A 13,690-nucleotide genomic window follows, 5' to 3' on the forward strand; every position below is an offset into this window, starting at 1 on the left:
CATTGTTACTCGTGCAGTGTCACCAGCCCACGCATTTGGTCTGGAATCACTGGCATTTACCCCACGTTTCGTCTGACCAAACGATTTCGTGAGGTCTGCATACTTCCCTCAAGAAACGGCATCTCCAGGCTACGGTATTCTATTCAAGCAGACTTCTTCTTCCAGAAAACGTTTTCCATCGAAACCCTCTGTTCTTCAATACCACCGAAAGGCTGGTTTTTTCTTCGAAAACCAACTTACTATCTCGTAGTAAAAGAAACAACTCGTTACGTTCCGCATATTCTCTCCACGTTTAATAGTTATGCAGGGTATTAGAAAATTCCCGTTACATATTTCTAGGACTTGTAGAGGGGAGTGAGTACCTAATATTTTGAATAGGAACCAACGTCCGGAAACGTGCCCGGAAACTATCGTCTGCGTGCTATAGCCGTTTGAAAACATGTTTGCCAGGTGGCTACGCAACTGGGCAGTCATTGTGGATGATGGTTACGTCGGATCGGCTGGTGTCATTTAACGTCCATCCTACTTCTTTGACCTGTTACGAGACTCATTCGCATGTCTGCGACTGTTAGAGTAACGTGGTTGAGTACACGTCTGCAGAATACAACGACATGATCTTTCTGAATGGTGAAGCTCACGGTAATGAGAGAGCTGCTCGTCGCATTTATCAAGATCGTTCTTCACAGCGCCCGGCACCATCGCATAACCTTTTCGCTACAATTACACAACGGCGAGGAAGGGTACCTCCAACGTCAGATTGCGCAATTGTGGTGCTCCAAAAAGAGGCCGCACATCCGAATTGGAAGGGCCCATACTGCATCACGTTGAAGAAAACACGTCAACGAGTACAAGAGCAATTACTGTTGCTTTTAATGTGTGCAATTGTAAAACAAGTGGGAAGACTTGTCTGGTGACGCGACAGAAAAAGAAAAAGGAGTCGATAGGGAAGTGATGTGGGATCCAGTATTAGAGTCAGAATTTAAAAGCGCTTTGTAAGTCTTAAGATCAAATAAGGCAGAGGGGGTTGGTAACATTCCATCGGAATTTCTAAAATCATTGGCAGAAGTGGCAACAAAACGACTATTCACGTTGGTGTGTAGAAAGTATGAGACTTGTGATATATCGTAAGACGTTCGGAAAAACACCAGGCACACAATTTAGAAGATTTCACGGGCCGACAAATGCACAGTCAGCTTAACAACTCATGCATTAAACTCGTTTCCAAGAATAATATGCAGAACAATGGAAAGAAAACTGAGGGTCTCTCGGATGAGGATCAGTTTGGCCTTGGGAAAGGTGAAGGCCTCAGAGAGGCAGTTCTGACGTTGCGGTTAATAATGGAAGCAAGACTAAAGAAAAATCAAGACACCTTCGTAGGATTTGTCGACCCGGAAAAAGCGTTTGACAATGTAAAATGGTACAAGATGTTCGAAATTCTGAAAAAATTAGGGGTAAGCTATAGGGAGAGACGGGTCATATACAATATGTACAACAGCCAAGAGGGAATAATTAGAGTGGACGACCAAGAACGAAGTGCTCGTATTAGAAAGGGTGTCAGACAAGGATGTAGCCTTTCGCCCCTACCGTTCAATCAGTATATCGAGGAAGCAATGATGGAAATAAAAGAAAGGTTCAGGATTGGAATTAAGATTTAAGGTGAAAGGATATCAACGATACGATTCGCTGATGACTTTGCTGTCCTGAGTGCAAGTGAGGAAGAATTACGCTATCTGCTAAACGGAATGAAAGGTTTAATGAGTGCAGAGTATCGATTGAGAGTAAATCGAAGAAAGACGAAAGTAACGAGAGGTAGCGGAATGAGAACAGCTGGAAACTTAATATCAGAATTGGTGATCACGAAGTGGATGAACTTACGGAATTCCGCTACCAAGGCAGCAAAATAATCCATGACAGACGGAGCGAGAACGATATATAAAGCAAACTAGCACTGGCAAAGAGGACATTCCTGACCAAGAGAAGTCTATACTATTAAACACAGGCCTTAATTTGAGGAAGAAATTTCTGAGAATATACGTTTGGAGCACGGCACTGTATGGTAGTGTGAACATGGACTCTGGAGAAACTGAAGCAGAAGAGACTCGAAGCGTGTGAGGTGTGGTGCTACAGAAGACTGTTGAAAATTAGATGGACTGATAAGAAAGGAACGAGGACACCCTCCGGAAAATCAGCGAGGAAAGGAATACATGGAAAACACTGATAGGAAGAAGGGACAGGATGGTAGGACATCTGTTATGACATCAGGGAATAACTTCCATGGTACTAGAGGGAGCTGTAGAAGGCAAAAACTGCAAAGGATGACAGAGACTGGAATATATCCAGCAAATTATTGAGGACGTAGGTTGCAAATGCTACTATGAGATGAAGAGTTTGGCACAGGAGGGGAAATCGTGAATTCGAATGGTTCAAAAATGGTTCAAATGGCTCTCAGCACTATGGGACTTAACATCCGAGGTCATCAGTCGCATAGACTTAGAACTACTTAAACCTAACTAACCTAAGGAGATCACACACATCCATGCCCGAGGCAGGATTCGAACCTGCGACTGTAGCAGCAGCGCGGTTCCGGACTGAAGCGCCTAGAACCGCTCGGCCACAACGGCCGGCTCGTGAATTCGGGGCAGGTAGCATCGGACCAGTCGGAAGACTGATGACGAAAAAGAAGAAAAAGAGAAAGAAGAAGAAAAGGAGGAGGAGGAGGAGGAGGAAGTACAGCACAAAGTGTGACCTTGTGTTGTTTGGATGGCAACGTGGTGTCATCATCACGGCATCGTTTACGAATTCGAGAGCTTGGACTGGAGCTAAAGTGTCCTCACCACACAATGCTCTCCAAGTGTGTGGAGTCTCAGGGACGTTCTTCCAGCGGCCTGTGTATAATTGTACAGCTGACACCAGTACAAGCTGGAGAAAGTGAATTGTAAGGCTGGAAACTACAGTTATCCGAGAACAACACAGTGACAGGTCGGCATCATCGACTGATGCTTCCTTTAGCGCCGATTCGACAAACTCGACCCACTGTTGTATCAGAATTAAAGCAGAATACAGATTGCGTTCATTTAAAACTGTTCATTATCATTAGTTGGTCACAACCCATTTTAAAATCACCTCCTCGGCGCTGGTTAATTAGGTATTCTTCATTTTAAACGTAGAAGCAAGTAGCTTGTTTTAATTACTTGTGTGTGTGTTTTTCTATTCGCACAGTCACTGCATTCATAAGTACGTCATGTAACTGTGTTGCGTGGAATGACAGCGTTCGTAATTTTGTTTCACAGTGTCAGAAGTTCATTGTTTACACGCATTGGACTTGGATTGTATTCAGGTGAGCCATGTCCCTAACAAACATATTGGCGCCAGAATTCAAAGATTTTGTTCTAGGACATGTGCTGCAAGTCGACCACTGCCATGTTCCGCACGCTAGTGGTGTGGACGAATCCTTACACTGAGGTAACGTAAGTCATAGGATACCTCCCAACATTGTGTCGGGCCTCCTTTTGCTCGACCTAGTGCAGCAGCTCGACGTGATATGGACTCAACAAGTCGCTGGAAGTCCCCTGCAGAAATATTGACCCAAACCACCTCTGTAGCCGTCCATAATTACCTTCATGTCGGGCGATCTTGGCCACGAAATCATTCGCTCAATTTGTCCAGAATGTGGCCTGGTGGCATGGTACATCGTCATCCACAAAAATTCCTTTGTTTTTAGGGAATATGAAGTTCATAAATACCTGCAAATGGTCCCCAAGTAGCCGAACATAACGATTTCCAGTCAATGATTGGTTCAGTTGTACCAAAGAACTCAGCCCACAGCATTATGGAGCCACACCCGGCTGGCACAGTGCCTTGTTGACAACTTGGGTCCATGGCTTCGTGGGGTCTGCGCCACACTCGACCCTACCATCAGCTCTTACCATCTGACATTGGGACTCATACGATCAAGGTACGCTTTTCCAGTCGTATAGAGTCCAACCAACATGATCACGAGCCAAAGACAGGCGCTGCAGGCGATGTCGTGCTGCTAGCAAAGGCACTCGCATCGGTCGTCTGCTGCAATAGCCCATTAACGCCAAATTTTGCCCCATTCTCCTAACTGGTAAGTTCGTCATACGTCCCAGATTGATTTCTGTAGTTATTTCACGCGGACAACTCTACGCAAAGCCAGCTGCTCTCAGTCGTTAAGTGAAGGCCGTCGGCCACAGCGTTGTCCGTGTTGAGAGGTAATGCCTGAAATGTGGTATTCTCTGTACTCTTTTGATACTTTGAATCTCTGAATATTGAATACGCTAACGGTTTCCGAAACGGAATTTCCCTTGCGTCTAGCTCCAACTACCATTCCGCGTTTAAGGTCTGTTAATTCAAGTCGGGAGCCCATAATCGCGCCGCAAACCTTCTCACATGAATCACACGAGTACAAATGACAGCTCCGTCAATGCACTGTCCTTTTATACTTCGTGTATGCGATACTATCACCATCCTTATACGTGCATATCGCCTACCCATGAATTTTGTCATGTCACGCTATACACCGAAGTCGGTTCTGTAAAATGAGCGCCGGCCAGTGTGGCCACGCGGTTAAAGGCGCTTCAGTCTGGAACCGCGCGACCGCTACGGTCGCAGGTTCGAATCCTGCCTCGGGCATGGATGTGTGTGATGTCCTTAGGTTAGTTACGTTTAAGTAGTTCTAAGTTCTAGGGGACTGATGACCTCAGATGTTAAGTCCCATAGTGCTCAGAGCCATTTGAACCATTTGTAAATTGAGCCGCCGCGCGGGCGCTACAGAGCTGCGTGTTGGCAGGGCACGTGGGACGCGCGCCTGCCGTTCCTGGTGGTGGGCAGCATCACGACGCTGGGCGCCGTGCTGGCGTCGTTCCTGCCCGAGACGCTGCATGTGCGCCTGCCCGAGACGCTGCACGAGGCGCGCTCCTTCGGACGCGACCAGCCCTACTTCAGTTGCCTCGCCCTCCGCCGGCGGCGCCAGCGTCGCTCCCAGCAGCCACCGCCCCTCTGACGTCACCGCTACGTATCCTCTCGCCCCGTCACCTCAACCGTGTTGCTACGTCTGGACAGCTTCCGTCTTTCGTTTGTACCTGCATATACACTATATTTATAATAAATTTACATTCGTTATCATCGTTTTATAATAAATATGTATATCACAGCAGGACTCTATACGTTTTTTTTATTTATCTCAGTCATCTTCTGTTATGCCTATTATTGAAACCCACAAATCATCTCTCTTTCTCCCTTCTTTCATGCACTCCACAACTTGAAGTCAAATGAGTAAATTGGTAAGCACGTAATGTAAAGCACAAACAATTTTTAAGATATTTATGCTGCTGTCTACTTTGTAAGAATATTTGCAGTTAAACCTTGGCAATGAAGCAAGCAAGTATTCTATTTCTACCTCTGATCTCGTCTACAGAATGACGGCAGCATTAGTAGAAAAAAGTCAGGCAAATCCAGCCACAATGTAATGTAATAAAATAAAAATAGTTGTGACTCTTTTCCTTTACTATCAATGGAACGTAATGGAATGAATATGAGCCGTGACTTATATAAAAAAGAATCACACATTAATGCAATGGGTCAGCATAAAAAAGAAATAACTAATGTAGGAATATTATTAACAGTGTAATATGTGGTTTAATTTAACCCGACGCATAGAAGCACACAGTAAACTAGCTCAGTTCTCAGGGGGTTACGGAATTGTAAATACTCATTTATTTAACTATTAAAACACCACGGATATTCCTCAATATATGCCTAGTTGACATTAAGTTAAAAGTCGTGTGTTTATAGCACCAGAGAATATTTCATCATAAATTCCATAACTCAAAATAGGGGTTTCGTCTTGATTCCCAGTATAAGATAACAAGCGCAGCTTTTGCAAATGGAATCTTATACCAGAACTAGAATCCTGTGACCAGGCCTTCCTGCCTGGAATGTTATCTCGCAACTTTGAGAAAATCTGAAAGTGAATCTTATTAAATTATTTGCAGCGTCCACCAGGCTCGTAGAGTCTGAAAGAAAGGCTTAGTTTTCTAACTGGCGGCACGTCTCTACGATGAGCTAAAAGAAAGTTCTTAATTATTTTTTAAGATGGCGCCTAACAATGAAGAATCTCATTTAAGGCCCATGTCTACTCTAGACAAGCAGGGTTTAGGATAACAAATGATTTCAACACAGACACAATGTTTAAGTCACAAACAACTCTATTTTCAGTTTTGTTAATAACTTACATTGGCTGATACAGCAAGATGAACCTTCGTTAAACGCTCCTTACGGTTCGCGTCCAGATCATAAGCCAAGAAGAAGCACAGTAATGACAAAAGACGTCAGAGTTCAAACACAGAATCTCAGTGCCATGGAATAGGCATAAATTGTGGCATAATACATTGGTTCTTGGTAAAACTCGCAAGTTACTCATACAATACCTACCGTAAAAACATGAAATCTACACATTTCACATTCATGTCCACCCAGGAGAAACAGTACAATAACTGTCGCTAGACAAAGATATGTACTGCAGTATTACTAAATTGTCAGTGACGCTTGCCACCTATAATCACAGATCCAATGTATCAAGACTGTTGCGAGTTGTATTACACGTTCAAATACTCGTTTGTTATGTGACTACAGAAATAACATTTTCCTCTTTTTATGTAACCGCGATCATGGGAAGAATGTGTAACGCCCCTGAAGATGGCCGCGCTGTCAGATATCTGATCACAAGCTGTAACTTGCCGAAAACCAACGTCCCTCAGAACAAGGCTCACACATTGTCCCTGTCTTTTCCGAGAGACTTTTATCGTAATTTTAACCGTATTTTAATGGAAAAGGATTGAGCTGAGTCCAGTTTATCAGATAGGCCTGTTCATTTTAATGTACAAAGTATATAATATCAATAAATGTTTATTGTAGTTTGAAAGCTAGAGAAATAGTTTATCTGAATTTGAATATATTGAATTTTGTGAAGGAGACTGAAATTAATTTTATTCGAAAAATATATTTTAATTTTTAATATACGCCGGAGCCTGGTGAGAAATTATTGAGACTTACAACAAAAGGTTGACGAATTACTTAGGTGTACGAAGGCAACTGTGAGAAAGAAACATTTAATTTAATATTTTTGAAAGTTGTGTAGTGGTCAGCGGCGATTTAATAAATGGTACAGACGACAGATGTTCAAAATGGCTCTGAGCACTATGGGACTCAACTGCTGAGGTCATTAGTCCCCTAGAACTTAGAACTAGTTAAACCTAACTAACCTAAGGACATCACAAACATCCATGCCCGAGGCAAGACCGTAGCGGTCTTGCGGTTCCAGACTGCAGCGCCTTTAACCGCACGGCCACTTCGGCCGGCGACAGATGTAAGTTAGAAGTTTTCAGAACCCTCAGTCCTATTTTACACATTTTTGTCTTTTCCCTCTCGCTCTGTAAAAAGCCGAACCTCCAATCTAAAAATAAAAATTAATATTATTACCCAGTGAAGAATTCTGGAACACGGCTTGGAACACAGAACCTTAACAAAGGTTCTTTGCTGTCGGAATTGTTGTGTGGCTGATTGCGCAATGCAGTGGGAACCGACGAGGCTTCTCTCGAACACTAGTTATAAGAGAAGCATTTTTTAATCGCCATTGCATTCCTACTAGTGGATCTCAGCGTTCATTCGCGTGCAGTAAGTTTCATTTGATTTCAGGCTTTGAACTGTAAGACATTTCCAGAGACATATGTAGCCTCTGACCACAATTTACTTAAGAAACTGCAAAAGGGTAGGAACATGATGAGATCGGATTCAGAGGTTGTTAGGAATTTAAAGGAAATAATTAGGCAGCGATTGACTGAAACAGATGTAAGGTACACAATAAAAGTAGAATCAGCAGCGTTGAAAGATGAAATAGTGAAGGCAGCAGAGGATCAAACAGTGAAAAAGACAAAATTCAGTAGATACCCTTGGACAATACATGGGGTATTAAATCCAATCTACGAAACATGAATCCAGCAAATGGAGTAGTCGAAAGGGAATCTTCTTCTTTCTTCTTTTTCTGGTGCCTTGTCCCGCAGTTTCACAGAGTCGGCATTGTTAGGATCGGATTTGCAAGGTTAATTTTTAAGGGGTGGCCAGATGCCCTTCCTGCCGCCATCCCGTACCCCCTGGGATGGAATTAGTGTACCCCAGCTGTCTGCCTTTAGTGTAATCCATGGAACGTGTTCAGATGTCTGCGAGTCGTATAACTGAGGCGCAACGTGGGGACCAGTCCGGTATTCACCTAGTGGAATGTGGAAAACCGCATAAAAACCACATCAAGGCTTGCCGGCACACTGGCCAACGCCGGTAATCCGCCTACCTGAGTCTAGGAAGCAACGCATTACTGCTCTCGGCTAACGTGGCGGGTCAGTCGAAAAGGAATATAGTCGTCTAAAAATGAGACTGACCAAAAATGCAAACCAGCTAAGCAAGAATGGCTTGAGGGTAAATGCAAGGGTGTTGAAACATGCATGACTGTTGAAAAGTTAGACGCCACTTATAGGAAAATTAAAGAGATCGTTGGAGACTAAAGAAGCAACTGTATGAATATCAAGAGCTCAGGTGGCAAGCCAAAGCTAAGCAAAGAACGAAAGGTTGAAAGATGGAAGGATTATATAGAGGGGCACTACAAGGGCAATGAGCTGGAGGACAATATTACAAAAAGGGAAGAGGATGTAGATGAAGATGAGATGGGAGATACGGTACAGCGGTAAGATCTTATGGAGCACTGAAAGGCCTGAACCGTAAGAAGGCCGCTGGAGGTGACAATATTTCCTCAGAATGGAAGAGCCAACCATGACAAAACTATTCCACCTTATGTGCAAGATATATGAGACAGGCGAAATACACTCACACTTCAAAAAGAGTGTAATAACTTCTATTCCAAAGAAAGCAGCTGTTGATAGCTTTGATTATTACCGAACTATCTGCTTAGTAGATCATGGAAGCAAAATTCAGACACAAATTATTTACAGAAGAATGTAAAAACTGGTAGAAGTCGACCTCGGGGTAGATCAGCTTGGATTCCGGTGACATGCCTCGCATGAGCCGATTCTGACCCTACGGCTCATCTTATACGATATTTTACTAAAATCGATTGTCCAGAGATGTCTTTCACTGTGTTAAAGTAATTAACTACTATTTTAGAAATTTCTGAGGCAAAGATGTGCGAATAATCCTTTTCCTCCTTTGCCTATGTCGAAGATAAATCTGCGCTCGAACAACAATTCACTGCGTAGAATGGAAGGGAATAGCAGATGTTGCAGCCACGGCTATAACGATGCGTCAGTCATTAGTGGTTAATATCTAATGAAGAATCAACTTACGGTTTAAATTTACTCTAAAAGGCGTCACTGTATAGTAAGGAGCTAAGGGTTAATCAAGAAACAGTCATGTATTTTTTTTTGTCACAGCTTGCTACGGTGGTAGGAGATAAAATTGTCTTCCGGGAACATTTTCAAGACATTAAATTCAACGCGTTACTCTGACAAATGCGACAGCATATGTGAAGAGAGATTCACTGACGTTCTGAATGCTACTGAGAACGCAATTCTTACGAGTAGGAAATTCAACGAATGAAGTGTATCAAATGGTCTTAAAACCATTATTGAATTCTACACTGCTTTTTAAATTTTAAGTTTCGGGGTAAAATACTAGTCTAATGCCTAACAGTCGGAGAGTATGGATGCTGCAGCTGCATATGAACTTGTCTTTAGAAACGGGTATGTGAAGGCTGGGCAAGGAAACAGACTATGTTCTTTTCAAAGGAACTAACCCAGCATTTGCCTCAAGTGATTTGGGGCGAACCACTGAAAACATTTCTGGATAGCCACATAAGGAGTTGAACAATCATTCTCAGTAATGCGAGCCACTACAGCACTATTATATTACGTCGGTTAGGTGCTGTGAGAAATATGCAGCAATAAAGGATCTTTAACAAACTACTTCACGATAGTTTAACATCTGTGTAAGATGGGCAATCGTGAGTACGTTGAATAACAAACCAGTTAAAGCAGTAGAGAAGCACTTCGACGAGATTTGCGGGGAGGAGAGGCTGGCAGAGTCCGTAACTGGGCATAAAATAATACTTTTATATCCAATTACTGTCAACGAATATTCACAACCAAAAACCTGGTTTTAAGGAATGAGGTATAACATAGACGCATATGTAGGACTATTATCTTTTTTTTTCATGCGTACTGCCTGTCACAAAGATCTTAAAAATTAAGTGCACAGTATTTCAATAACATTTTCTCATGACATTTATCTTTTGTTTAGAGCACAGATAATGGTGATAAGAAATGTATCTAAAGCCAGGCTATGTGTCTAACAGAACATACGGCTGTTGTTCTTTTTACAAGCTAAAAATATTTTAAAGAAATATCTACGTTCTGAAAACTGGCACGAATGGTCACAGACTGTTTCCCTGGTGAGAGAGTGTAACAGAAATCTTGAACAATCTTACCCGACAAGACTCGAGTCAGTGCGTCGTACACCTCTCAGTACAGTTCTTGGAAAACTCCAACACCCACCTTTCAGCGCTGAAACTAAGAATTTTTTCAGCCCCTTACGTACTTATCATGTAGAGACTCTGCATATGAAATTACGGATAAACAGCTCTCATCGAAGTGCAGAAGTATTCATTCTTCATACGCTACATCCGAAAATGAAACACGAGCAGATTTTAATGTATGGTTCAATAAAAACTGTCCATTACTACGTTGCGTACAGTGAGCCGCAGAATGTAGACGTTGATGTTATCACATAAACCTATGTAGAAACTGAAGGGGCTCGAAAAATTGACGTTTCTAGGACAATGGATCATTCTGTACATACCACAACGAGGATACACTCATTTAAGTAAGACAAGAATTTAGGCCACCAAGCACATACAGTTCATTAACAGTTTACATTTTTACATGGATATTCAAAATTTGAAATCATATATTCGTCGATATTACGCTTGCAGAACACTATTAGAAATTATTTTGATTTTTGCAAATTTTTTGATCTCTGGGTAGAATAAAATTTCGTGACATCACACACTAAGTCGTTGCGAAACACCAGTCTGAAAACCCTGATTAGTGCTGTGCTTAGTGGCACTATTAGCGATAAGTCACTGCGCTGCTGTCCTCTGTGCTTGTGTCATGGAGATGTTTTTGCATGTCGGAGTACTATGGCATAGCAATTTTGCAGTCTGTTAGTGAAGAAGAAGCCTCAGTAGTATAAATAGTGCTGCATAGCTATAAATAATGGTTGATTCATCTAAGAAGTGTGTTTGAATCAGTGATGATAGTCTACAATGGAGTCGTGTGTATTCGGCTTTTAAAACTCGAATACATGCTATTGTAATAGCCAATTATGATGGTTCTGAATAGCATCAGCATTCAACACACATTGCTGGTAATCGTCATTAGTTACCTCTTTAACAGAATAATGTTTCACACTCTTTCCTCTCGCATTACTCATACTGATTCAGTCTCGAGTGAAACAATTGAAGCTTGTAGACCAACAAATTCAATTATACGTTCACCATTGAACTCGTCTCAATATTCCAATCTCTTTTTATTTACCGGTGGAACGCTATATCTATTATTTACGGGGATAAGTGAAGTGTCAAACAATGTATGTATATCATTCCGGAAATCCCCGAAGCATAATTTGACATGTTTTTTGAAAACTTGTTTAGCATAAATCCATAATGAAAGCCTGTAAAATGGGTCTATGAAATATCTAAAATAGCTACTCATACCGCTAAAGGCATGTCAAACACTACATGAAACTCGATTAATTCAATACCAACTAAATATTCGGTAAAAATAATGTTGCTTTGAAAATTATGTTTTGCAATCAATACAGCTGCTTCGTCCCTACCTGCCCAGGCTGTCGCTAGTTTTATGTCCCTCATCTTTCCACAATTTTGCATAGTTTTACCAAATATAAAATTAATCGTAAATTTGAAGAAATTCTTCTTTTCAGCTGCAGGTGGTAAACCTTTCACGGTAGTAGATAAAGTGAACACAGTTGCATGGGGCCCCTGCTGTGTGCGGAACAGTTGACTTAGCAGTAACCTATTGAAACGAAAAACCAATTTACGTATTCCAATACACTTTTGGGTTGTATATTTTTTTCTTTACAATATCTTTCTGATCCCATTAAACCACTTACTGACATGCTGTGTCAACATGTACATATTTCAGTCAAAGTGCCATGTAGTTTCTACAGTTAAACAGCACAAGCTAGGCTAATCAGTACAAGACGAAAAACGTTAATGCTTTCAGGCTTTGATTCCGATCACTGCCACCTGAAAGGTGGTTCCTGATGTTATCGTGTATGTATAAAAATATAAAATGAGATTTGTATTACAACAGAAAATCTGAATGTGATTTTAGTGTATATCTAAAACGATAAAAAATATTAAATGTGTTTTGAAAGTGACTTATTGTGTAAAAAATAAAGAAAAATTATAATACATAAATTTTATTTATCTTATCTGGAAGTTCTCTCAGTTTAATAGGAGGTTGACGATTAATTTGACACACTATAATGTTGATAAAAAAATGATCCACTCTGAAAGATTTGAGATAATTTGTGTGAAATAATACTACACCGAGTTAAAGATTATTATTGAAAGACTCAAGCATAACAGCAATGAAATTTACTGAGGAGGTAATAGTTTTTTACATAAATATTTATATGGTGTGTGTGTGTGTTTGTGTCATAAATGGTGGCTAATTACGCACTTCAGGTGAATTTTGTATATGGAAATACTGTTGTATAGTGAATACTTTTGAATATGATGCAAAATATTCAGGTATTTTTGAACATGATGGGCTACATATGCAGATTAACTGTTTATTTTAGGTAAAATATACTGCACTATGACTGACTGTTCCATTTCAATGAACGCTAAATTTTATTTTTTATGTTTCTGCGAGCGCCATTTTGCACTTTTAAGTGAAGTAGTTGACTGTTTCAGTTTAAATGGTTGCTAAAAAATTTTAAGTTAAGTTTCTCATCAGAGCCGTCCTGCATTTTTAAATTTGCCACCACCGCCATCTGCTGGCAGTGCAATTTCTCGTATCCACTATCTTTCAATTTTTATAATTTTTTCCATGTGCCGTCATGGATTTTTGAACTTCGCACCAGTGCTATAGTGATGACATCACTTGTTCGAGGTCATTGTTGCCATTGCCACTGGTGTATAAGCAATCCACAAAGTGATCCTAAGATCTCAAAGTATGACATACACACACCAAAAAAAGTTTTGCATCACCTCTGTTACGAGAGTCCCGGAACCTGTACAGAAAATTGGAATAGAGACAAACATAAACATCACTTCCACCCTTTCTATTGCTCATGAAAACCACACATTTCATGTTGTACCACCATACAGCGAGACCTTCAGACGTGGTGGTCCCAAGGGCGCTGATGACCACCATGTTGAGCGCCCATAAGCCCCAACACACACACGTGGTGGTCCCAATTGCTGTACTCACCGGTACCTCTAATACCCAGTAGCACGTCCTCTTGCATTGATGCATGCCTGTATTCGTCGTGACATACTATCCACAAGTACATCAAACACGGTTGGTCCAGATTGTACCACTCCTCAACGGCGATTCGGCGTAGATACCGCAGAGTG

The 13,690-nt window shown here is 41.4% G+C and overlaps 1 protein-coding gene across 2 annotated transcripts in view; it reads left to right on the top strand.

Annotated features, from left to right (window-relative positions):
• The window catches only part of LOC124546137 (solute carrier family 22 member 7-like), a 92,692-nt gene extending 87,524 nt beyond the window's left edge, over nucleotides 1-5,168 (top strand). For both annotated transcript variants that reach the window (XM_047125014.1, XM_047125015.1), the window contains exon 9: nucleotides 4,811-5,168. In XM_047125014.1, the coding sequence (XP_046980970.1) occupies nucleotides 4,811-5,023 (213 nt within the window). In that variant the 3' untranslated portion in view covers nucleotides 5,024-5,168. The remainder of the gene's footprint in view (nucleotides 1-4,810) is intronic.
• The last annotated feature ends 8,522 nt before the right edge of the window (nucleotides 5,169-13,690 follow it).

The sequence above is a fragment of the Schistocerca americana genome, chromosome 1, assembly GCF_021461395.2.
Source record: "Schistocerca americana isolate TAMUIC-IGC-003095 chromosome 1, iqSchAmer2.1, whole genome shotgun sequence".
NCBI lineage: Eukaryota > Metazoa > Arthropoda > Insecta > Orthoptera > Acrididae > Schistocerca > Schistocerca americana.